Raw genomic sequence first — 26,859 nt, forward strand, 5'->3', positions numbered from 1 at the left:
TCCCGGGGCTGAGCGGTGCGGCAGGGCGGCGGGATGCCTGGGAGGCCCGGTTTTGGGATCCCGTCCTGTCAGGGGCGTGCTGAGTGTCCTGCCCGCTTCGGTCTTAACGGCGCTAGAAGTCGCTGTCCCCGCAGTGAGCCTGGAGTGGGCTGCGGCAGCTAAAGTAACGCGTGTGCAGATGCCGCCCGTGGGGCTTGCTGACTGACCTGCGGGTGTCTCTGCCCCTTGGGGGGTCCTCCTGCGCCATCAGTCAGCGTGCCACATGTCCCCAACTCCGCGCTGTGAGGTGAGCTGTTAATTACGTACATCCACTCTGCACACACACAGCGTTTGATCTTTGCATATCAAATAATCTGAAAGCTGGGACAAGCTTTCGTCATCTATAATTATCTATGAAGTGTATCAGAGAAGTAGGGGAGAAGGTGGAACTCAAAAGATTCCCTTTATCTCTTGTTTCCATTCAAAAGTCTGTGTCATAAGAAAAGTACCACCAACTTCATTTTCAGATAATTTTTAACCTAAACAATTTTCAAGCATTCTGTATTACAAAACAGAAAATGATACAATTAATGGAAGAAGTCAAAATGCTGGCATCACTTTGTTTCCACATTAATACATAAAAATGGACAACACATTAAATAAACATTTTGTTATTAACAATTAGAAATATTAACACCAAAAATCATGTATAAATTAGGAAATAAATGTACAAACTATTTCCAAAGTGCTCTTTCAAATACATTATATACACAACATTCAAGAAGTTCTTAATGTAAGACATTTCAGATTGATGTAATGTTGCTGTTTCATTTTAAGTGTTGTTCATATTCTCTCAAAAGTATTCCAGCACTTTCAAAAACCACATAAAAGGCCTATTTCCAAGCTGGCAAAGAGCAATATTGCATTCTTCTGGCTACCTGTAATATTAACATATTATAAAGAAAACAATCTTACTTCCTTTCTGTTCCTTGCTATTTGAGAGTACTTACTTGTATGAAAACACCAGCAGGAAAGATGAGAGAAATGCGGACTGACTAAAAAAATGTCTTTTATCAGTAATTAAAATTATTAATGTAGCAAGGGCAGTGCTTGGACAACATTTAATAGTAAACTCTTTAGCTGTCCAGTTAAAGACTTTCCTCTACAGGAAACAAAAGTAATGAATTGAGAGATCTTTTATTTTCCTTGTGGTCTTGGCTTTTCAAAATATAAAGTACTAGAACTTGAAAGCCCATAAATATACCAGTTCAGACAAAGAAAAGGAGAAAATCCTACAGAGGGTGTATTTACTCTATATTGTAAATTGGCAGTTAATCTCGTATTAAAAAATGCTCATGGACTATAGTCATCCTAGCCTTTTGCCTCAGAGAAGTTTGGACATGGTATTTTGTTCAGCACTTACATAAGCACTTTATAAGTGCTTTTTTCCAACACTTTATAAGAACATATAAAACTGAATAGAAGTGACTTAACATTGTTCATACTGGCTTTTACATACCACTAGTTTTTATTTCTAAATTCTCCCTCTATAGGTATTCTCTCACTGGTTGACCCCATTAATAGTTCCCCTCTATATATAGCATAATATTGTTTCACAATTAAAGCTGAATTTAATTGCTTATCTGCAATAAAGATGGATTTTTTTTTTCTTCTGAACTATTTCTGTCAAGCTACAAGAGAAAAATAAAAGCGATGATGAGCTGTAAGAACAGTCAACCAAAAGATTTGACAGTATTTATGGTTATAATGCTTGCTGGAAAATCTGAGCAAGGGCAATGGAAGAATCAGAAATGGAGAAGGATGCCAGCCACCTGCTTGCAAAATTTGGCATGAAAATGTATATGCGAGTTATAAAATTTGGAGTAGCATATTTAAGACTGGAGTTTTGCCAGATGTTTTTCTCAGCTAAGCACAATATGAAGCAATATTGACATCTAGTAGGCTGACACTGCTGATCTTGGAGCTCCCTTCTATTTTTCTTTCCACAGTATAGAAATACCTTAGTTTACATGGATATATAAAAGGTGCCTCTAGTGATTAACATTTCCTTGAATATAGGTTTTGAACCTTTTTCTGTAGCTTTTACAACAGGAACGTGGACTTATGCAGATTATTGAATTATAAGACTTGGGTAGTTAGCCCTGGTAGGTATTGCAGAAGTTGCAGTTAATTTTATTTTTATCACATAGCATAGAACTGTCTTCACATAAGGAATGTATCTATCCCCTTACTCTTAAGAAGTAAAGTTAAGAGCCATGGATTTCAGAGGCTGGCAGGTAATCTTCAATGCATTCAGTTAAAAAAAGATCACTAACCTACCACAGGATACCTGCCTGGACTGAGATATGACTGAATGGCTTTGTATTGAGCCAGACCGCAGAATAACCTGGCTGTTTTCCAGAACGGGGCACAACTGTGATCAAATGATCCTAAAGCTATTTAGAAACATCAAGAATGGGGTGGGAGTGGGGGGGTAAATGAAAAACTTCTGCATTGTATCAACATACAGTACTATACACAGCACCAAATATCAAACCATTAAAGCATTGTCTTGTTACCAGTAGTGCACTGCTTCATATCCAGCATGAAATGAACACTGTTCACATACAGACGCTGCTTTGTGCTAAGGGGTAACCAACATATTACAATTAATCAAAACTGCCTGTACATCCAGTTCAAAAGATGGAGATACTATTGAAATGAATCTGACACAGGATCGTATTCTTTTATTGCTGGTAATTTCCATATTGTCCCTATAAAAAAGAGAAATAAAAATGTTGGAGAATAATATATCAGGTTTACGAACAGTGAGTTAGACAATTTCTTTTGGTCTATGAATTTTGAAAGACCCACTGAAGTATCACCAATATGCCTGCACCAAGTTATCAGATAGATTTATATGCGGAGCTAACAGCTAAATCTGATTTTTCATATCAAGAGATTTAGACAATGTACCTGCTCATAGCCGTAAGGCCTCTGTTGCTGAGCGGATGGGCCTGTCTGAGAAGCTCTGTAACTTCCATATTGCTGCCCCTGTCCCTGTTGGTAGCTGGAATACTGTGAAGAGGCTCCTTGTGCAGGACCTGAGAAGACAGTGAAATCTATTACTAAGGCTTGATTTGCTAGGGGGAGTTCTTATGGTTAACATAATGTAAAACATAATGGTAATAAAGTAAGCTCTGCAAGTGTGAACTATGAGTAAATTTTGCCTAGACCTCCCCTCTAGCTTTACTCTAGAAAGCATCAATACTAATAGTGATCTAGTTGTCTAGTTGCAGCAGTGCAAACTTCAGGTTTTAAACTTTGCTCAGAAAATGTGATCTACTTTTAAGTAATTTGCCTCTCTGAAATCTGTATTGGCACACCTCAATTATTACCTATATGCAAGCTACCTGGCCTTTATTTTCATAACAATTGCACGTTTAACTTCCTATTTAATCTGGCTGTGCCACCATAAGCACTGCTGACCAGGCAGAACCTAAGAAATCTCTTGCATATAGAGATAATTTTAAAAAACATGTAAATCAGACACACAACTGCACAGGGATATTGATTTCCTTTTATTTGGGACTGTATATTCTGTGTATAGACTGCTACGTGCACTTACTTTTTAGCATTATCGGTGGATTTTTATGGAAAACCTTTAAAAAGAGGAGGCCAGATTTTAACATCATAAACTGAATTTTGGGTTTAATTTCACAGAATATGTCTGGTTTGAGTAGTCCAAACTATCTACTGGCACTGCAGAGTCAGGTGGTAATAATTTAATTAACTTTTTAGGCATGTAGGTTCTGTTTCATGAGATCTTACATTTCTAAAATGGATTTGCTGTTTATATCAACATCAATTTATCAAGTTTGGTTAACATTGCCAGTTCAAGGTCAAGTACCAGCACATTTGGGAGATGCACCAGAAATCCCTTGCCTTGGAGCTAGTATTTAGATTATTCCAATCTCTCCGGCCCCTGTTTTTGTACTGAATAACCTGAAATGGTTGCTTTCTCCCAAAGGCTGAGGATACATACAGGATGCCTCCAATCGGGCAGAAAACTCAAAGACAGCCATCAAACTCAGATTCTTTCAATAACAGTGGGGAGCTCTGCCACTGGTGACCTGAAGGGTTCGAAAGCCCCGCACCAGTGTTAGCTGCATGTTCAAAGCACTTCCACTTTTCTCCTTTCACCTCAGTCCCTCACCAAGAACTGTAACCTGTATGATGCTGCAAGAAATCTAAGTGCGGGAGTAGGGATTCTCTGGACTATTGATGTCATTTTTTCATGTCAGTTGCAGAACTATTAGATGTGTAGGAGGCCTGAGAATCCAGGCAGTCACCTCCTGGCAACACTTTCAAGGAAGTCAAAATGAGGCAAAAGTGTACTTTCTAACTTTCAAAAGAGAGAGGGATTCAGGATGCGAACACAACAGTATGGAATGCAGTGCTATACTAATGTATGTTACTGCCCCGAATCCCTTTACAGGCTATGCTCTTTGGATAGTTTTGGTATGTGGATGTCCAAGGTCAATCAAGGAAATAGTTTACAGCACATTTTAGCTTAGGAATGGAAGCATCAGGATGAAGTATTGCAAACACTTGGCCGGTCAGTGGCAGTTTTCTTACCATATCCTTGCTGTTGTCCTGGGTAACTTTGTTGGTTTGGGTATTGCTGCTGGGAATATGTTTGCTGTTGTGCAGCTCCCTGTTGGTATCCTGCCTGCTGCTGGCTGTACTGAGAATTTCCTAAAGAGGGAAAAATTGAAATAGTTTGGTTAAAGATGAGCCGGTATTTCACTGTACATGCTAATCATAAGGAAAACAAAGGAGCCTTGGTCTGGAACTCATAGATGAGTACTCTTTTCAGAAACAGATGTTTGCATTTTGCCAATCATGATGAGTTTCTTTCTTCAGTGATTCTTAGGTCTTTTGAACAGGAGAGAGTTGTTTATTTATACACGTCACTAAACAAACAAACAAACAAGCAACCTGTTCCCCAAAGGATGTTTTTTACCCCAGAAGTGTTTCAGAAGAACAATGCAGTCACAAAGATAAGAGTGCCAGGGTAAATAGCTGGCTTGCCAAGAAGCCCTTTCACTGTATTTTCTTCCAGATAATGATGTTTATTCATATATCCCAGAAAGACCACTTACCTAGTTGTTACTGGTATTTTTTGAAATACCTATGATGGAAATTCCATTTGCAGAATCCTGAAACCACAAAATGAATGGAGACTATACAGACGACATTGCTTTTCCTAAATGCCACCTCGCTGTATCATAATTAAGTTAATACTTTGCAGTTAATTTAGAGTTCAGATACCGTAATAGTATCACTGAATTTACTGACGTACTACTGTTGAGAGATTTTTTGTGGTAGAATTGCAAACCCATAGTATTGCTGATTTTCAAAGATTAATTTCATGTAACCCATTCTTTTTCACAATTTGTAAGGTGAATTAAGTAAGATTAAAAAAAGTTCATCTTGGAATTAACCAGTAGGCTTTCTTGCTTTAAAGAAATCTCCACTTATGGCTGTCATTTTTTTCCAGCTCTGTTTCTAACTGCAGCACGTTAGTTTACATTTGTCAGCATAACCTTTTACTTTAACACAGCCATTTTTATTTGCATTCCATAAAACGGTTGTTAAACAGTTTTGTAAGAGTGGAGGATACTGATATCCTGGAAGTCTTTTCTCTTGCTGCAAAAAAAGTTCAATATCCATAGCTATAATTCCACCTGGCTCAGCTACAACCAAGGATCATTTTTCTAATGAATATGAGGCTACGCACAAGTTGTTAGTGATCCCACAAGGCTGCACAGCATGACTGCCTCACAGTACAGTCACTGACATGATACTGTGTATACAGTCTGATACAGTCTTGGTATAAAAAATGTTATACATAGCTAAATTCTATTTCCTGGACACTCCTTAAGTAATGGCTAAGTAGCAGTTAGTGATGCAGAAATTGCAAGTCATATTTTACATTTTCATAAGCATTTCATTAGTATATTAGGGGAGTAGAGCTTTGGTTTACAAAAATTGCCAATATATTTTCCTACCTCCTTCATAATAGTGTTGTGTAGAGTCGTCAAATGACCTGTCATAGCTCTGCTCAGTATAGGATGACTGCTGATAGGCATAATCACCATGTCCTACAAGGAATTGCAAAGATTCATCAGATACATTGTTAATATAACTAGATACATTGTTGAATACATATATTATGAAGCTGTTTACGCACAAAGATGAGGCTAAGAGGAAATACAGACCCCTTAGGTAGGAGGTTGAATACATGGCAAGGAAAGTCACACCTATGGATAAATCTCTTGCATTCACTAGTCCAAACTTGGCTTTGTGCTCTTTTTGAAGCAGTTTGGATAGCAGGGTGCATTGATGCGTATGTTTGTGTACCAGGCTCCCATGCCCTGGGATTAGAATTCTCTAGCATTTAAATCGGAAATGAATCGTAACGAGTTTGCCACGTCCTTGGATGTGGCAGTCATGCTGGTCTACACTTTAGCAGTATCACAGTGACTACAGCTCAGAAGAATTACCATCTGGATAATATTGCTGATTCATAGGTTCTGAGGAGCCTTGTCCATGACTGTACTGTTCACTGTAATATTCTTCCTGACCCATGTACTGCTGCGAGGAACCTGCAAGGCAAAGGCAAGAGAGAGCAAACTGAGCCCGTGGACTCCTAAGGGATGTTATTTTCTTATCTAATTTATTTTTAAGAAAACAGCGTTTACATCTGGATAAGTAAACAAGCTATGTATGTTGAGAGCAGTTTCAAAGATGTTTTGCTCACTAGAAAAAGGAAATAAATTTGTATTCTCAGAAGAAGCTGGTTGAAATTGAAATTACGCAACTGTCAGTAACATGTCCTAAACCCGCTCACTTCTGTGGCAATACCGAAAGTAATGGTTACATTTCATCTACTAATCTAAGTTATTAGAAAGCACAGGAATGTATTCCATGCTCAAGAACACAGTCAGAATTAAATATATTTTAATTAATGTATTAATTTGTTTCTTAGCAAAATTCAGTTTATGTCAGAATCAGTCTAGCAGCTTTATTACTTCTTAGAACTTTTTCCAGAGAGGTCTTAGAGCATGGTAGTTATCCTCTGGTGTTTTCCCTTCCTTGGCCTAATTTTTTGTACTAATTGCTGGCAAACTATATCTTCTTTGCAGAAATATGTTCCTTGTTAACTGTGCCATGTTACAGCTGATCCAATACCATTTGAAAGAATTGAAAAGATTCCCAGTGGCTTGAGTGAGTTGTATATCAAATTGTTCATCTTCTTTTTAAAGATATATGATCCCTTTTAGACAGAATTATTTTTCTAAACACCTGAAATAATTAAATAGATAAATCTTGAAAATGGATTAAAGTTCATCTGATTGTCGTGATACTTCCACTATTCGAGATTTCCTGTGCTCCCAGATAGGATTCCCTGTTCATAAACATGACTTGGAAATTTTGTTGACTTACCTACCCCACAGGACAGACTGAATATCATCAATCTAATAATAATTATATCAATAATCTAATAATAGATTTTACCTTGCTGTGAAGCTCTGTAAGGGCCCATTGGTCGCTGACCCATCATGCTGTTGCCTTGGTTGCTCTGACTCATCATGGCAATGGAGGATTGCCCCTGGTAATGCTGGCTCCCTCCTTGTGCCGAGTTGTAATGTGACGTTGCTGCTTGCTGGTGCATCATGGAGACTACAATGTACATGGAAAATACTGTTTTCTAAAAGGATGTGACAGTTCTCTCCCTAGTCTATTTGGAAGCAAGTTAAAACCTTCAACTAACATGCATCCTGATAATTCTGTGAATTTTCCACAGGGGGAGATGTTTTCCTACTGCATGTATTTAACTCTTCTGCCTTGTAATCCAGAAAGGATGCTATTGCATGGTCAGTTCTTGCCATTTGCTTCAGTCAGACATTTAAAACTACGTCTAGCCTTGATTATTATTAGTTTATTTAAAAGAATGTAATCATTATTGCAGTAGGATTAAAGAAAGAAATAAGAACTGATGCTTGTTCCTCTCTACCTCCTGATTAATTCATTGCTGCATTTCTTTTCTAGTCAACTCTTTCTTCTACTTCCATCTTATTATATACCTGATGATTATACAGTTTAAATAAACTGACATTCTAGGATTTATTTGATCCCTAAATTTCATATTGTCGGAAAGAATTCTTAAGCATTGGACATCCTATTCAATACTCAGTAGCAAACATTTTTAGAAATTAAGAGATTAATTCTGAGTTGTCTGCTAGTCTCTCTATGCCCTGCAAGCAGTGTGAAGTATCAATAAAATAACAAAAACGGGGTAGTCATGTACAAACAGTAAATGTGTAATACTCTCTGGCAGGCTCTTTCAGCTAGGATAAAGGTGCTTCTCAGATCCCTCCCACGGTTGTGGGATTTGCTGCCAGGGGCTATCAGATAGTGCTGCTGCACTTTTAGCTAACCTTCTTTTCCCCAACTCATTGCTAACCATAGCAAGTCGGTGTAAGTTAAAGCAAGTCTGAAACTGTTTTGACTTACACTGATGCCTGACACCTTGAAATTCAGAGATGTCTTAAAGCTGTCTTTTCCTCTTGTATGTTTGTCGCTGTCTACAGAAAATATTTACAGAACAAATTCATGTGTGGTAAACCTCTGAGGTCACTGAAAAGTCAAGTTGGCCCAGGAGGAGGAAGAGGGAGTTTACCTGGATTAGACTGCATGTTGATGTTTGTTCGAGAGACATAATTGCCTATTGACCCCTGGCCTTGCATTGGCACATTCTGAGATGCAGGCACTGTATGGCTATAACCAGGCCCAGTTCCATGACTGCTGACAGTCATACTCAGAGAGGTCGTGGGCATAGTGTTCTGGCCTGACTGCTGCATAGACACGTGATTAGGACCTAGAAAAATTAAAGAGAGCAACAAGAAAATCTGTGCTATTATTGGCAACGTACAGTGAGCATTAAAGCCCTCGCGGCCCTTCTGAAATACCTTATGATAAGGCAAAACAAAACAAAACAAAATCCTCATTATTAAAATTCCCTGTTATCTACAGACAAATTAAAACTGCCTACTGCACAGTTAGAGTGATCCTCCTCTTCCTGGCAGCCAAATCCAGGCTGTACAGAATTGCAGACAGGAAGAACAAAACCAGCAGCAATGCCCTACAACCAGTTCCTCGCAGGCAGCAGAATTAACAAAAGCCAGTAATTTCAGATACTTCAGAAAATACATGGACTCTGGAAACATCCCAGCCTTCTGAAATTTGTCCTTTCCTTCCTCCTGCTGTTGATTCCTCTTCCCCTTTCACACGGATGGCGACAATGGGAAGGCACAGTAGTGGCTGAGAAACACTTTGCACATTGCTGCATCCATTCGGTTCCTCTATAACCAACTGACCTTCTTAGCTGGCACTTAGGAAGTACCAAGGGACCAAGTACCTCAGAGGGGAGGAGAGGGGAGCCTGTCTCTCCCTTTCCTAGAGTTTGACTGAAAGTACCTCAGGCTTTCGGAAGATAAATTTTCCAAGTCACCATCATAATCCCTGTTGTTACAGTACCCGCTTTCCAACATCACCGTATGTAATTATCAGACTGCTCCAATTATATCCTGGTTTTGAGAGTATCATCCTGGTTACCTGGCAGTATGCTTATTTTTTAAAATTCTATTGCTGTTGGGTAACTAAAATTGGGGAGAATCTGGTCATTTTTTGTTGTTTGTTGCTGTAAATACTTTTATGAATGAGTTTTGGACAGTTGTTTTCATTGTGTATCGTTACTATCTAAATTGTGATAGTGTGTATTGTTGTCTGTCTAAATTCAGCTGTATTGTTGTCAATCTAAATTAATTTAGGTAGAATGGAAGATATGCAGAATCCCTAGAAGAGACAGAATTATGTTGTAATGTTTAGATAATGATATTTTAATTCACGGTTATTAAGTGTATCTACAGCTTCTGAAAAATGTGTCTAATTCTCTTAGTACAAACGTCGTTAATTAGTCTTAATGGTTTTTATAGATATCAAAATGAGAAAATTTGCTGTAGATTATTATATTTTCCTTTGATGGGGAGATGCAAGCAGCATTTTCAACAAGAGAGGCAGCTCCACTGAAATCAGTGAGGCCAGGTCAATATACCGCTACAGAGATCTAGCCCTGTGTTTTGCTACAGTTTTGTGTGTCTTGTAAAGCTGATACTTCTACTTGTGCAACACAAGACCCCATGGTGTTTGAATGGAGCTAGCAGTTGCTTTGAGTGAGAGATGGAGTGAAGCAAGCGTTGGCAAACCTTGCCATATTTGCCTGGGAAAACTTTGAGAATCTTGGCCTTCTTTAAAGCAAAAAAAAAAAAAAAAAAAGTTTGGCTACTTTGTGATTGTAAGAGAAAATATGAAAGCATGACCAAAAGTGTTTAAATAAAAACACTAAAACAGTAAGATAAATACAAAGCGTTGAACCTCTTTCATACTTTCATGGATCTAAGGCAGTTGGGTTTTTCTTTGAAAGGCCTCATTCATGATTTGTTAACAGTTAAAATCCTCAGTTGGGCCCGATTCTCTCCAGAGGCAGCCGAGTTTCGCTGGTTGGTTTATTGAATCTAATGGGTTTGCCTGCAGGGCTGTGGCACAAAGAATCACTGACTTGTGAATGGTGGATTACTGGAAATTTCAGTGGGTTGTTTTTTAACTTATTACGTATGTCGGGAATTTACCTAGTTACTGTCCTGCAGAGGCGATTCCTGTAAAGTCCTGACTGAGGATAATAAAGACTCAAATGTAGTAGCTTCTATGTCTCCTTCCCTGTTCTTCCCTCTTTTACAATGCTGTACCTGTTTGTTACAGACTTTCATCTCTATTGCCATTAGATGAGAAATTTTCACAAGTACTAGAGCCCATAGATTTGAATTGTTTGTGCATATTTATTCCTAATTTCCAGAAAACTGCTGTCCAACAATTGTTGACCAATGTGAAATAATTTCTCAGTCTCAAAGTCTACCTGCACATCAAGACTGCTGTGTCATACAGCATCACTGTGCTAACTTGATTCTAGCTGGCACAGAGACAGTAGCAGTAGAGACTGGCAACCAAGGGGAGTGTCTCCAAGCCCAAGGGTATGAGGGTCCTATTCTCACAGCAGGCACTAGCAGCAGAGCACATGCCATCACTGCTGCTGTTACCTAGGCTACTCAGAAGAGGCAAGCTACTGCATTCTCAGTCACACCTTCGTTTTGAAGTGTAGCTATGTCTTCAGTCTGGCTTCCAGTGGACTGGTATTTTCATGATAAAATACGTGGCACTACCCAGGTGACAGAGTCTCAGTGACTGGGCAGAGAATGCACTACCCTGAGACCCCCACAACGCAGGCTGGGTTTTAGTACTGGGTTGGGGCAACATGGGGTAAACTTGCAACATGAGGTAAACTGCCCTGGCTGCTTCTGCTCTGCAGATGACTCGAGTCTTCAGGACTGCCAGTCTGGTTCTTTCGATCAGCACTAAATTACTATAAAGAACTGAAGGGTGGGGGGCAAATCAGAAAAACCAGCAACAGCAACACTGAAAATATAGATTCTTAGTAACACAAAACAGTGTTTTGACTGACTTACTATAATACTAGGTAATAAATCTTTCAAAAAGAAGGCCCAGATAAATTTAATAAGTCCACTTTACAAGCTGTAACTGTTTCAAGTAGGTACCTCATCCCTTAGTTTAAAAGGTACCATCAGCTTGACCACAAACGGATTTTTAAAAAGTCAGAAGTAATTTCATGGCTTGCATCTGCTCTTGAGTCCCCCTGCCAAGGTCTGTGATTTTACAATCAGATATTTCTATTTATAGAAACTGTTTTCTCTCTCTGTCACTCTGGGAAAGACCCACAGAAACAAGAACTGACGAAATAACTATGAACTACAAAATAAACAAAGAGATTATTCATACTATAAAATGCACAGAGTAAAAAAAACTTTTTTGTCTTTCAATTAGTTTCTTTTAGTTGCACGAACAAAACCAAATAGACAAAGTATATTATCTTATTCATATGAAATGTCTGTGCAAACTCTTTGGCTATGTAGTACAATCTCTGCAAGCTTCTGTAGAGGACAAAGACTGATGCAATACCAAACTATTTTTAAGAAGGCATGTATCCTGGAAGGTCTTTGCAGGCTTGGTTGTGCGGTTAGTCATGCAGACAATTCCATTTTACCCTGTCCAACCCCACCACCTTCAAGAGAAAAATACCACAATACATAATTTTTCTTACTAAAAACTTGGATGCATCTTTACTTGGTGATTTTCATATGCTTTTTTAAAAAAATGTTTTTAATTTCCCCTATAGAAATACTAAGCAGATTGGAGTCCTTGCAGAAGCCAACACCATTACTGACTGTAGCCATTTTGTGATGATTTCGGCATGTGCCTGAAATCCCCATATGCCTGAAAGGTGAGTTAGGAGAGGTCTTTTACAGCTCTGCAAATATATTCTGCATTAATGATTTTGTTGCCAAGCAACAGCAAAGCAGCACAAAGGGGACCGAAGCTCACCATTGCTAATCTGACTCTGCATGAGGGAGGAAGGAGGAAGGCCCGTCCCAATTGCATCACTGAGATTGCTCTGTGAATGGAGAGATTGGTTGGATGCACTCTGAGTCATTCCTCCTGGGCCCAAGTTTATGTTTTGCGTTGGTGGCTGCAAATAACAAGGAGGAGAAGCAAATTTTTCGTTAGGTTTTAATTAGAAATATAATAACCCCCGAATTAGCCTGAGTGACTAAAAACTGCCGCAACTCAGTATGTGCTTCTTTCACTTTCTGGCCTTGCTTGCGTAAACCTTTATTCGTTTGACTACTATGTGTGAATGACATTCAGCATGATATAGAGAAGCCGGCAGGCAGCACAGTGAAGATCTTAAAATTGTGCTTATAATAGAGTCTGGCTTCTGTGCCCATTCTTCCGTACTTAGATGAGTTTCATTTTGTGCTGGTCAGAACATAACTGCTGAGGGGATTTGCATTAGCAAGACGATACAGAAGCGTGTTGACAAATTGACCTTTGTCAAGCATAAAGCTATGCTGTATTTTGTGTTACGTGTGATACCTCCAAAATCAATCAATTTAGCAAGAATAACACAATGTTTAAAGACAAACCAATGCCCAAATGCTGAATTAGATTTTTGACATAAAATAGTGGCATTTTTTTCCTGAGTAAAGAATACAGTAAGAATAGGTAAAGAATAATGAATCTGGAACAAATGGACCCTGTTCAGATCTGTACCACTGCACCATTTATAGTACATAGACCTTGAGCTACGGAGACAAGAGATTAACACAAATATCCCAAAGAATTTGTTTTAAACACAGTAAAAGTAGCTTTTGATTTATTTAGTGGTCTACTTGACCCCTTCAAAACTTTTAGCTGGAAAAATACTAAAAATGGTTTATTGACAGTGATCAGTAACAGAATCAAAGAACATTTCCCTCTGGCACAGTAAATGTATCTGATGGTAGCACTGGTACTTACAGCAGGAAGCAAGGACTGCATATTCTGGTTAGAATCTGCTATTGTTGCCAAGTAAACCAGGTTTCTGTGCAAGATTTGTTGGTATCTACAGAATAAGGAATAAAGCTTATTCAGAAAGGGTTAACAATACAGAAAATTCCAAACATTTCTCTTTTTTTTTTTTTCTATTTACAAATGATTAGTTAAATTACATTAGCCCACTTTTCATCTGTCATAATAAGTAGCGATAGTAATGACCTATATCTGTGCTGTCATGCTTTTCATCAAGGATCAGCATGTTCAACACCTCTTTTACAAATGGGTAAACCTGGGGGAGGGGAGAGGTAAAATACACTCTCCTTTGAAAGCACTTTGAGGGAACTGTGAAGCTGGGACCTCAGTCTTTGAGTACTGACACCCGGTCAGCTGCTCTAACAATGAGCCACCTTTTCCTCTTCTGTTTAACAAGGGTCCTAGTAGTATGGAAATTCCAGAACTCCAAAAACCAAAACCTGTTTGCCCTGCCAGCAAGCTGAGAAGAACAAGATTTTTTTCAAGAGTGCTCTAACTGGAGTGTTTACTCAAGTAAACACCACCAGAACCATTTATGCTTCTTCACAGTTCTCAACGAACTGGAAAAGCTCATAATAAAGAACAAGAGGGCATCCAAAAGCAAGCTAACAGCTGTGCCATTGAGCAAAGTGAAGAGTCAAACCTTTGGAAACAGGGAGGGTTCCAAGAAGGCAAGAGAAAATGCTTTTTTAGCATGAGCTTTCTTCTGATGAGGGGAAAATGGCTGCGAAGTGGGAAAAGTGGCAAAAATGAAGCGAGAATGGCGACATGACTTCTTTAGCAAAGGCATCTTTTTTAGACTAATTTTTTTGAAAGTACAGCTTTCTGGGCTTGGGCCCATAACTCGACCTTTCATGGGGCAGATTGGCTATTCTTCCTGACTGAGATTTAACCCCTAAAGTTCATAAAAGTATTTTGCTTTCAAGATTAGTAATAGTAAGCAGTGATACAAACTGGTATGTCCACACGCGTATTGTTTTAGCCATAGATAACCACATAGCTGATCCTCAACATTTAATTACTTTCTGATGAAAATGTGTTACTAACTTTGTACCTGATTCTACTTGTATTTAATGAATCTACATAGAGCAAGTGGTCCAATAACCATAACTGTTTATAATTATTTCAATAAATGATCTGTTAAAAATATTGTAAACACTCAAATACTTCAGAAAAAAACTCTGTTCCAAGAACAATATACACTTCTTAATACAAGTGAATCTAAAAAAATAGTCCAACTGTTTTCTCGGTGATCAGTGAACAGAACTGTTCATAGTACTGTTCTTGAGAAAAAGTACACCCAAAATTTCTAACACACTCCAAAACTCATAATACTCACTGAGTACATTCTGCAGTTTTCCCCTTGCTCTGATAATCCATAATACATTGTATTAGGTGGTGATTTTCATCTAGCATCTGCATAAAAAGAAATACGATCAAAACACGTTACTACGAGAATCATATTAAAGTCCCGTGTTTTTGTGATACTCCACACTGACCCTTCTTGGCAGTGCATGGTGTTTTGTGCAGTTTTGTTGCCTTGGGATATTACAGAGTACCTACACGTGACTTTATTGAGCCACAAGATTGTGCTTTTCAAATCATTCATTTATGAACAGTTATCTTTAAAGGAATTAGTTGAAATACCCAACACAGAAGTAGTAATGGACTTACCTTTTTTGCTCCTTAAATGGCAGATAGATTTTTATGCTGAAGAAGGAAAACGCTTTCCCTGTGAAACACCTCTGCCTCATTCTAATACATCACCCAACCCTTTCCAAAACTCCAGATTTCACTAACATGCCTGCTTTCAAATAAGAAACATACTTTCAAACAATTTAAACCTACTAGTTTTCCTGCACAGGACTAGCGTGTGCAGACTACTGAACTTGATGAAGTATAAAATTTGTATTACTGGATCTACTGAAACCACATTTAAGAGAATTACATCCCAGTGCGTCCTTTGGGGTAGTTCAGTTCTAATACAGGGAGGACTTAAAATGAAAACACAGAGCAATTATGTATCAGTTAATTTATGTGTATCAGTGGCTGCTAGCTTAGCTTCATTCAATAAATTCTAGTGACTGACTTGTTCCAAGAAGATCAGAGCTGCTGGACAAAATGACCACTGACCTTTATTTAATGAACTTATAATACAATTAAAAGCTTAAAATATCCTTTGATTTGCTTTAAAATTTCACATACAACAGTTTGTCTCTCCCCCCCAGCTTTCTTGTGAATGCAGCAAGCTTTCTGCAGGTGAATGAATGGAAAAATAACAACAGTATTTACAAATTTAGATTTGCCTCTGGCAAAAACTCACTACATGGTGCAGTTTGTGGGTACGGCTGCTGTTAAGTGCTTGCAAGATTGGGCCTTTAACCACTGTGTCATCAGGATAGAAGAGCTCTTCAGGAAAGAAGAACGTGTCTTCATAGGAGTTAAATGTGAATTAATCCGTATAGGTATGTGTTCTGACCAGAATAAATTCTTGACCCATTCAGATGCAAACAAAGGGCTAGATTACAGGAAAATGAGCAGAAGAGTCTTTCTGATGCACTTGCAATCTAGCTAGTCACTCCCTTAGAGAACTCAGCTTGTCCTGCTTCTTGCTCGTAATTTGCAGGTTGGTCTTAACTTTGCCGGACACCCTCATCCATCACAGGCTCTGGCTGCTGGAACTTGCAGTGATCCCCTGTAGCTCAAGTCAGCGAGGGTCTGAGGAACGGAGGCGTTGCTGTGGCCTGCCACGGCAGGTCGGCAGGCTGCTCTCTCGAATGCTGACGGGGAACGTCAGAATTGTGTCAGTCAAGAATCCATGTTCCTCCTGCATGCGTGCCTATGCTCACATGGCAACCCGGGTGCAGCATACGATTTTAAGAGAAAATACTCCTGCCTGATGCACAGTGCAGCTCTTTGTTTCATGCTCTGTACTCATTGTTGTACAGAATTTTCACCCGTGTCAGTGGAAATTCTGTATATACAATTAGCAAAGAATATAAACCCATCCTTTTCAGTTTCCACAACAGATATCGTTGGCAGTTATTTCCACATTCAGTTAAGATGCCTATTCAACAGCAAGAGTCCAAGCAATATTACAGATATCTTTGTTGGAAAAGGGCTATGCTTCCACAATTAGCTGAAAAATATTTTGCTTACTGAAAAAGGAATCAGGAATAGCTCTTTTCCTAACTTACTAGGAAAAAAGAACCGACTTCTGATCTCCATTACACAGAAGAAGCTGAAGTTTACTGCTCTGCAAATGCTATTTGATGAACTATTGAAGCACCACCATCACTGCTCTCTTGTCAAAAGCTCTAACTTCCTCCATGTGAAGTCTATTTTAGGAATAGTTGGTACTGGAATAATAACAGCTTTGAAAGACTACCAAAATTGAGTTAATAAATAAAAATAAGCTGCTCATATATTACGACTACAAATGAGAATAATCTTGTTTTTCAATGAAATCGGTATGTGTTCTAAAAAGCTCACTTTAATGAGGATTTTTTGAGTTCCTAGCCCAGCACCTGCTCCTTCTCTCACCGCCCCATTTCTACACGTGACTACAAAGCCCATCTAGTTACTGTGCCTGCAAGTCTCTTCCTCAGCCTCACTGCTTGTCAAAACGAAAATCGCTGCCCACAGCCCAACACTGATGAACAGTCCTGAAGTAACATGCCAGCAAAGGTACCTGAGGTGGGAAATGTTTTCACATGTTATTGGTAAAGGAGTAACATTTTGAAGCTTCCAGAAAGTTTATGAATACGCAAAAAGGAAAGGGCTTGAAAATCAACCTGAAGATACTTTGGCTGCCCTTTGTCTGTGGATGCAGTCATGTTTTAAGTACAAACTATCTGAATTATGAAATTCTGTCCTAACCCCAGTCAATCCGGAGGTTAGAGAAAAACTTACCCACTGAGTCTGAAATATTTTAGAATTTAAAATTAACCGGTTCACAATACTACATGTGCTGCAAGAGCTACACAAAACGGGATTAGTTTCCAAACAGCCTCCTGAGATTCAAGTCATCTCTGCAGTCTCCCTTACGGCAGTTTGTTCTGTCTTAATCTCTGTTCCGTCACAGTCTTCCACTGAGGATTTTTTCCCTAGAAGTCATAAATTGGCACCAGGTGATGCTTTGGCTGCAACACCCACTGATGATGGGTTAATTGCTGTACTAGCAATGGCACTTCTTCACTGGTCACCATTTACGAATGGACCACGTAGAACATGCACACCTCACCTCCACCGCGCTACACGACTCCGCACAAGCGAAACACCTCTGCGGTGGGGAACACGCCAAAAATACGGTAGAAGTACAAATGACAATAGCAGTCAAAGTAGAAACATGCATGTTCTTTATTGACATTTCCAGCCTCTTCCTTACTGACCGTTACCTTCTGCGGGAGGAAGGGGCTGTCGGGCATGTGTGCGGAGTCCCTGCTGTCAATCCTGCGAAATAGGAAACAATAACTTCCCAACTAGGAACCCTCTGCCTTGGCCTCCACACGAGACCCATGCCGACATCTCCTCTCCAAAGGAAACCTTTCGAAACCTTTGTCATTAAACATCAATAAACACATCACAAATAACAGTAACAGTATCTGAGGAATACCAGCGACTGGTGCTCCCTCTATCTTCCGAGAGATTAAAATTCTGCATCCAAATACAAAAGAAAACCCTTGCAAATTCAGTATTTTAATTCATTTTTGAGGTTGGGTTTTTTGGGGATGCCAGAAGCTGACCTGCCATCAGAAATTAATCACGTATTTGCAGATTTTATTGCAATTCCCCAATGTATTATTGGCAGCTTTTTTGCCCTTTGCGAGCAGCAGAGATAACGTGCCATCCCAATTTTATGCCCCAAGTCCTTCTCTCGCTCTCTTTGCAGTGATCTGAACACCTTTGCTTTGTTCCACCTCCTCCTCCTCCTCCTTCCCCCACCTCTCTCTCCAGCTGTCCATCTCTGCAGCCCTCGCAAATTCACTAGTTTTCCGGATCGCCCTAGAAATAAGCCTCCTTCCTCAGCTACAGGAGCATGGACAGAATAAATGTCTAAAATTGTCTGTATAAAAGCATGCTTTTTTACCTTCTGGATAGTTTGCTGGGTGACCTCCCCTTTGCCTCTTGGGCGAGCAGAAGCAAAGGCAACCGACATGGTGGGGTTTTTTTATGTGTCTATAATATATTGGTTCCAGGCTCTAATAATATTGTTATTATCTGGCTGCTATTGCCGTGCAAAGATTCTCCGCAGCGCACGGGGAGGGGAGCCGGCGCAGATGGTACGATCTGCGCCCCGCAATGGGCCACGGGCACCGCGCCGCCAGCCGGCACGCACCGCCCTCGCCCCGCCGCCCGCGCCGCCGGCCCGGGGCGGGGAGGCGGCGGTCGGGATCTGGGGAGGGGGCGGGAGGCGGCCGCCGTCGCCCCCGCCGCCTCCTCCCCGCCAGCCGCACATGGTGCGTCCCTGCCGCCGGGCTTCCTGTCGCAGGCGAGCGGCATCTCCCTGCCTTCGCCAGCAGCCGCCAGCTGCGCCAACTGCGTAGGACGGCCGCCGTGTACGCCAAGTGCGCCAGCGCGGGGAAGCTGGGGGGGGGGGGGGGCGGCCGCCTACGCCGGATGCGTAACGCGGGCTCCGTACGCCAAGAGCGTAGATGGGTCCCCGCCTCCCGCCCCTCCGCGCCGGGCTTTCGGGTGCAGCGTACGGGGTTGGCGCAGGGGGCGCCGTCGGCGTGCCGCCGGAATGGCGCGCGGCTCCGGAAGCGGCGGGCGGGGGGCGGGGGATGAGTGTGCTGTTTTGAGGAAGGCGGCTGGTTCCGGCCCCGTGGGGACGCACGGGCGGCAGCCATGAGCTACGACCGGGCCATCACCGTCTTCTCCCCGGACGGGCACCTCTTCCAGGTGGAGTACGCCCAGGAGGCGGTGAAGAAGGGCTCCACGGCGGTGAGTGAGCGCGGGGAGGGGGAGCGGCCGTGGGTGCGCCGCGCGACCGGGCCGGGCCGGCTCGCCTCGCCTCGCCTCGCCTCGCCTCGCCTCGCCGAGGGAAGGCCCGGGATGGGGCCTGCCCCTCGCCGCGCTCCCCGGCCTGCCGGTCCCGCCGCCGGTCCCGCGGGAGGAGCGGGGCCGGGCTTGCGGGGAAGGGTGGTCCGTCACGGTGCGGGCTGCTGGAAGTGCGACCTGTTTCCAGAGACATGCCCTGAGGCCGCAGCAGCGGCGTTCGGGCCGAATACTGGGTTTGGAGCTGCCTTAAAAATCACTGTTCTCTTCAGAGCGGATGGCGTGCTGTCTGTAAAGCTTTGGCTCTGCTTCAGGCCATGGCTGTGGCCTTTTGGGGGGGAATGTTGGACTTTTTCTGCATTGAGACACTGAATGCGAGGCCCAGTGCAGGTGGGTGTCCCGGAGTCATGACAGCCATCGCGCTGGCTGCTCGCCAGCCTGGAAGGCCGAGTTAGCAGAGCCGCCTCGTCTCCCTCGTGAGGGAACAAAGCTGCTGTGGAGCTGCAGGAGAGTAATGATCCTCTATTTCATTATTCTGCATGGGCGAGATGCAGACTCCCAGCGGATTGGGAAGCGTGTCAGTAAAGGCGTGTAGAAGCAACTTTCTGACTCCTAGCTTCCAGTTGTCCCAAGCTTTTGCTCAAGGAAGGGTTTTTTCATTTGAGGGAGGAAAAAAAAAGAAGTATTAATTCCCAAATAATAAAATACCTGGAAGAAAATTTACTGCCTTTGGGATGGGAACAAATGTAACAAGACCTAGTGTCAAATAGGCTGCTCTTTTTTTCAGAAATTAAAAACATTGTAAAAGTGGAGCTAACATGCAGTATGATCTACCTGTGTCTTGTCTCTTGTTGAGTTTAATGTTTTTGGAAACCTCTGTAACACACTAACAGTAGGGCCACCCCGTAAGAAAAAATGACTCCCATCACCCTATGAGGAGCAGTGGGAATGAGTGTGAAAGGTCAACTTTTTTTTTTTTCCCCTCCCTGATGTTGGGAAAGGTGCGTTCGAAGTATGAATTAGGACATTAAGGCAGCAAACTACTGACGGTTTGTAGGTTTTACTTGGTCTAATCTTCAGTGGTTTGGGCTCTGACTTGAGCAATACCAGTGGACTAGTGGTAGTTTTGTTGTTGGTCCTGCTTCTGTGGCTGTGGAAGCACTAATGCTGGTATTGGGGAGAGTTGGGGAAAACACAGTTGGTAAGAGGAGCGGGACTGTATCTCTTGGGAGCCACACATTTAAATTGGTATAAGCCGATTATGAAACTGCACCCTGGAATCTAATGCAATTTTTGTTACATCAGTCCTTTCTCCAGGTTGTGGCCACAGGCCATTGACTTCAAGTTGAAATGATGTTTACAGTGTGGGGGTTTTGTGTGTTTGGTTTTTTTCCTTCTCATTTCAGTAAAGTCTGCAACTACTAGGGTTTTTGAGCCTAGCTGAACTTTTTCTTCTTCTTTTAATGCGTTGAAGGTTGGAGTAAGAGGGAAGGATATTGTTGTTCTTGGTGTGGAAAAGAAGTCTGTGGCAAAACTTCAGGATGAAAGAACTGTACGGAAGATCTGTGCTCTCGATGACAATGTCTGCATGGCTTTTGCAGGTATATGATCCCTTCAGGGGTTTTGGCAGTTACTGGAGCGCTTTTGGGTATGTCTATGGATTCTGAGAACATAAAATACTTAGCATAACTGGCTGAGGACTGTGGGGAAGGAGTATATTTCCATGGTTGCTTATTCTTTTTTAAATAAGAGTAGCCTACTGTACAGATAAATATATATAGAGAGCGCGCCAATGTTCTAACAAGAGGAAATACGTGTTAAAATTACTAATGTCCTCTAGGTTTAATGTGAGGATGAAGACTGAGAACTGATGTGTCATTGGCACAGATACAGAGATATACTGTTTAAATATATATATTTAAATTTATATATATATTTCCTTAATATGGTTTATGTATTTAAAATTAAATATTTAAATTTTTATATATTATATATAAAATACATATTATTAATACATATTACAGGAGCTATAAGAGACACTTGTCAGTTATGGGGACCTTTTCCCACATGCATCAAGCCAAAAAAGCTAGATTTTGCAGTCTTGCATAAAACAAAGACAAATCTCCTCTGTTCTAGTTCAGAAGACTCCTTCTGAATGAACAGCTCTGGATTTGAAGCATAAATATTCTAGTTCCACATTCTTTCTCTTCCAAATGGCTTAATTTCCATTGTTCAAAGCTTAAACAGGAAGCATGAAAGTTAAAAAAACCCGACGTAAATGGAGACAGAGCGTATTTCGGAAGGTTTCCCCTCTCTTCAAGTGGTTTAGAATCTTTGTGTCAGTGTTAGTAATGCTTTAAGGGGAGATCTGATTGAACCGGCAAAACCAATGGATTTTTAGATTTAGTGTGCTGCTTCGCTCCCTTAGCTAAGGGTTGTGGTACGTGCAGGTGGGTTCACAAGCTTGAAGAAAAGTTCTCTGATAAAAACCAGGCTGCAAATTGAGAATGGCATCATAAGCTTAAAAAGTAAAATAAGAAATAAGTTTCTTTAAAAATTTTTTTTAAAGGGTCATACTCATTGTTGTCAGCTAAGATCATGCTGCTGTAGCCTCATCAACTAGAATCATAGAATCATAGAATCATTGAGGTTGGAAAAGACCTCTAAGATCATCGAGTCCAACCGTCGACCCAACACCACCATGCCCACTAAACCATGTCCCTAAGCACCTCATCTACACGTCTTTTAAATACCTCCAGGGATGGGGACTCCACCACTTCCCTGGGCAGCCTGTTCCAATGTTTCACCACTCTTTCAGTAAAGAAATTTTTCCTTACTAGGCAAGATTTGCTCTGCAGAGAAAGCTGGCTTACAGTTAGGGGGACTGCATAAGAAATAAAATGAATGTGTGTGAGAATTGAGATTGCTCTGCGAACTTGCTGTTAGATGGAGTGCTGTCAGTCTGTCAGTAACATTCCGATTACCTGGTTCAGAATCGCACGTGTTATCTAACTCACAAACACGAAAGCTGTAAACCAAATCCTCTGCTTATTTTGGTACATTAGCTGCTTTCTGTTGCCTTAAAAATGCTATTCTTGCTCAGCAAACCTAAGAAAGTGTGATCTCTCATTTGCTTTTCTCATGGCTGTTGACACTGACCTTGTGAGCCTTTTGGGGCAAGACTAGTTGTTTTATTTGTGCGTACGGTACGAAGCATGAATCTGAGAATACACTGTCATTTCAGGGCTGACAGCTGATGCTAGAATAGTTATAAATAGAGCTCGTGTGGAGTGTCAAAGCCACAGACTTACAGTGGAGGATCCTGTCACCGTGGAGTACATCACGCGTTACATTGCTAGTCTGAAACAGGTATGTTGGACCACACAGAGATGCTTAAAATACGTCCTGATGAACAGCGCTTCAGACTAAGCACGTAAAATGTCTGTCCTGGCCTCGTTCTACTCAGCTGGTAAAAATCAGCGTAACAAAACACATTGTGGGCGTTTATTGGAAAAATGGGGATGTAGTAATAGAAAAGGAGGACTGATTACTGTTTGGTCTTTTTTCCAAAGATGAAGAAATTAATTAGTACTTGTAAGGACTGCAGAACTACATTTGTGATATCGTCAGGAACACTCTGCTAATCTACAGCTCTAATTCACTCTCATAACAATGATGCTGTGTTATTGTCAAAACATCTTCACGGCTCCTGTTTGTTTTCCCTCCTACTAAGCCATTGCAGGGAGGGGCAAGAGGGGAGCAAATCAGTGCAGTACTTAATATATTTACGTTTGATATTCATGAATTTAAAATGAATTACAGAGTCAAAATATGCCCAACTGCATTCTGGGATAAAATTATTCATTTGCCAGTGTGTTAAACTGATTTTCAGCAACTAGTGGGGATTAGAAAAAGTCTAATTTACTTACGCACAGCCATGTGTTAGTACAGTGATGACGATAACAGTGTAATTCTTGTCATAATCGCTAGCCTGCCAGCGCAGAATACCACTTTCCAAAGTTTCACTTTGTTCCTTTACAGTAATCTCACAGTTGTGCCTTTCGTTCTGGCACATTGACGATTTCTCTAAAACTGTTAGAAACCATAAATCTCGCACAGTGTTCCTGCTGCGATAACGTTGCTGGTGTCGGGCCTCCTTGATCGTGGGCGCTTCTGGTGTGTGACATGGCAATGACTTTGCTAACCCAGCGTCAGCAGGAGGGCTGTAACGCGGGCTTTCCTGTAGCCTGCTTATCGCCACAGACAAGGCCGTGCTTTCTGATGGAATTGTTGCAAATCATTGGTGTTCGGGTGTCGTCATCTTTTTTTTTGGCTTCCTTAAGCATGCTTGGCAAGGCAGAGCATTACACCTGGGCTTGCAGACTTAGCGCTCTCTGCCTCTCAGCACCACCCAGCCAAGAGAGATTCTTCCCGATAGCTGTAATCACGCAGCAGACTTCAGCGGGTGTTAGGAACAGGGGTTGAACAATAACCACCTCTTCCTCGCCTTGCTTATGGTCTTCTGTAAGATGCAGAATCCTAACTTTAACAGGTAGATTGATAAGAAAGCCTGCTAAAAATATTTCTGGTGCCTCTTCTGGTTGTAATGTCTACACTGTCTGCTTTCCACTCTAAAAATGTTTTAGAACTGCTTCTGAAGTAAGTGTCTCTTCTTTCTGATCAGAGATACACACAAAGCAACGGTCGCAGACCTTTTGGTATCTCTGCTCTTATCGTGGGATTTGACTTTGATGGAACCCCCCGGCTGTACCAGACCGATCCTTCTGGTACATACCATGCTTGGAAGGTGAGTTGATTCTGTCTCTTGTGGAGAAGCAATGAAATATTTGTGAGTTTGTCTCCTTTAAAGAGAGACTGGTGTAGAAAGGAGATCTAACTGGCCAGATGCTGCTGGCTCACAGCTGCAAAAATCCTTAATGATCAAATTTACTGAGAATGGCAGTCTGCAGTTCAGCTTTACTTGGAAAATCTTGTCCTGTTTTCCAAAAAAACCCCCACCTGTGCCTGACGACTGTCTTTTTGTGTGACACTTGGGCAGTAACATGTTCAGTCTCCTGAAAAATACATGGTGATCACAAAATGGTTTCAGATTATGTAATTGCACAACTCTTATTTCTTGCTTATTCTGCAAGTGAAGTCTTTCCTAAACTTCTGTTTGTTCTCTTTTTCCCCCTCAATGTTTCCAGGCTAATGCCATTGGCAGAGGAGCCAAATCTGTGCGTGAATTTCTGGAGAAAAACTATACTGACGAAGCCATTGAAACAGATGATCTAACTATTAAACTTGTCATCAAGGCTCTTCTTGAGGTGAGTCTGTTTCAAATCCCTCGTGTGACTTTTCACCGTATGTCTGGATTAACTTCGTAATTGTGAGTACGTGTGCTTTCCTGTGACATGCATGAGGATTTCCTGTAAAAGGGTCTGTGAAAACTGTTCATTGTAGGCCGTACGTGTGGGATTAAATTCGAGGCTCAGAATATTTCAGGTAAGGGTTTCCATAGCTTACACAGAAGAACTTACTAGCAGCTCTCTGGGGAGGAAAACAGACTTTGGTTCTGGATGTTAAAACAAACACACCAAAGATACGCTAAACCATATGCAGAATGTTTTGCTCTTTTATTGAAGTTTAAGATACAGAAAATACCAGAAGTCAGATGGTGGAAGTGAGGTGTTCTTCACCAGCCACTGCGTGCGTTGATGCCAGAAGGAAGACCCTTATTTTTTAAAGAGTTACATTGCTGTGGAGTTGAGAGCTTAGAGCTAATGAGGGAAATGCTCCCCATCTGTATCTCTTCTCCTTCAAAGAAGACCTGAAAGGGGGCTGTTAGAATTAATTAATAATACCTACATCTAACTCCTGTTAAGGTTGTGCAGTCTGGTGGGAAGAACATTGAGCTGGCGGTTATGAGGCGAGAACAGCCGCTGAAGGTAAGGGCTTTGTTTTGCTTTTCTCCCTCTGTAGCCGGTTTCTCTGATACTGTCCTTGTTGATCTGCATTAACTTCCAGCCCTTAATCTCCCGTTCTGCCCTGGCAAATACTTCTGTTTATTATTAGTGGCCAAGGAATGTTGTTGTGTCTGCACAAGGTACCTGTGTCTGTATAAATACCAGTTAACTTTCTCTCCCTGTCAGAACTAGAATTGCTTAAATAAAAAGCCTCTCGGTTGTATTAGTATCTCGAGGGTCACCCGTGTTTCTGTTTTAGATCCTAAACCCTGAAGAGATTGAGAAGTACGTTGCTGAAATTGAAAAAGAAAAGGAAGAAAATGAAAAGAAAAAACAGAAGAAAACATCATGATGAATGAAATTCAACTGCTTAGCTCCTTCTTTTTAATTCAAGTGATGGGTTATTCTGTATAGACAACATGTAGGCATTCCACTTACTCATACTGTGCTCTCGAGACCTACAATAAACCTACTGACTTTTTTTTTAAGCTGTTATTTTAAAAAAAATCTGTCTGTTCCTTGGATTTTAATAACCTAGGATTATTTGGCTGGCTACAAACCAGCAGTAGTGACCCATTAAAGGATAAAGACTTTGTTTGCATTTTTCTCCTCAGCTGCTGCAGTTTGTTTAATGAGTCTCTTCCATGCTGTCTCAGTTGTTAGCTGTTTTTTTTTTTTAGTAGCTGTCTCAAGTGTTGTGTTATGACCTCAACAGAACATAACTAATACTGAGTTACGCTTTTTTTTTCTGTGATTGCCCACTAGGGGATTTACAGACCAGTCGCTTCCTAATGCTAAAAATAACTATAGAGAATGTTACATGCAACACAGTGAAAGTACAAAGCTTTAGTCCCGTTTCTCCTTTGGTGTTTACTTTCACGCTGCTGCTCTGTGCATCCTACCCGCAGGAGCTGACTTTAACTCAGCTTCTGGTCGAGCCTGTTTGTTCCCAGTCCCAGCAATGGCGTGAGCCAGTTCTCTCTTCCCTTCAGCGGAGGGAGATGTAAGGGAGGCAGAGACCTGCCTCCACGCTGCTGCGCACCAATGTCATGTTCCTCTTGAGAGGCAGGATCTGCACTGTGCCATCTACCTGCTGCAGACATTAACGTGTATAATGTAATAAACTTAGAAGTACATACATTTGAAGGTGTCAGGTGACAACTGTTTACTGAAATGGTATAAAACTAGCCCGAAGGGGATGTGACTGGAAATAGGGAGTTTTATTTCACATAGGTATTTGCATCGTGGCATCTCCACTCTCTGGTTCTGGTCATGGAAAAGCTCTTTCCAGCTGACTGGTCTGCTGTCA

At 41.3% G+C, this 26,859-nt stretch overlaps 2 protein-coding genes across 3 annotated transcripts; one reads left to right on the forward strand and one right to left on the reverse strand.

The window, feature by feature from the left end:
- Positions 1-482: 482 nt before the first annotated feature.
- On the reverse strand, positions 483-18,857 carry SS18L1 (SS18L1 subunit of BAF chromatin remodeling complex). Of its 2 annotated transcripts, XM_076352157.1 has the most exons (12): positions 18,677-18,722; positions 17,985-18,039; positions 14,927-15,003; positions 13,537-13,621; positions 12,562-12,706; positions 8,729-8,926; positions 7,564-7,728; positions 6,549-6,650; positions 6,054-6,146; positions 4,618-4,737; positions 2,956-3,083; positions 483-2,753 (listed from the first exon to the last, which is right to left on the reverse strand). In XM_076352157.1, the coding sequence occupies exons 2-12, from the start codon at positions 18,012-18,014 to the stop codon at positions 2,727-2,729; spliced, it is 1,170 nt and encodes a 389-aa protein (XP_076208272.1). In that variant the 5' UTR covers positions 18,015-18,039; positions 18,677-18,722; the 3' UTR covers positions 483-2,726. The 2 variants fall into 2 exon arrangements, with proteins under 2 accessions (XP_076208272.1, XP_076208271.1); XM_076352156.1 differs by lacking the exon at positions 17,985-18,039 and having other exon boundaries at positions 18,677-18,857.
- A 504-nt stretch (positions 18,858-19,361) lies between these two features.
- PSMA7 (proteasome 20S subunit alpha 7) lies at positions 19,362-26,151 on the forward strand. Its single transcript, XM_076351606.1, has 7 exons — positions 19,362-19,530; positions 21,059-21,185; positions 22,829-22,953; positions 24,269-24,391; positions 24,792-24,911; positions 25,470-25,532; positions 25,810-26,151. The coding sequence occupies exons 1-7, from the start codon at positions 19,435-19,437 to the stop codon at positions 25,900-25,902; spliced, it is 747 nt and encodes a 248-aa protein (XP_076207721.1). The 5' UTR covers positions 19,362-19,434; the 3' UTR covers positions 25,903-26,151.
- Positions 26,152-26,859: the final 708 nt, after the last annotated feature.

This window comes from Aptenodytes patagonicus, chromosome 14 (genome assembly GCF_965638725.1).
Source record: "Aptenodytes patagonicus chromosome 14, bAptPat1.pri.cur, whole genome shotgun sequence".
NCBI classification, from domain to species: Eukaryota; Metazoa; Chordata; class Aves; order Sphenisciformes; family Spheniscidae; genus Aptenodytes; species Aptenodytes patagonicus.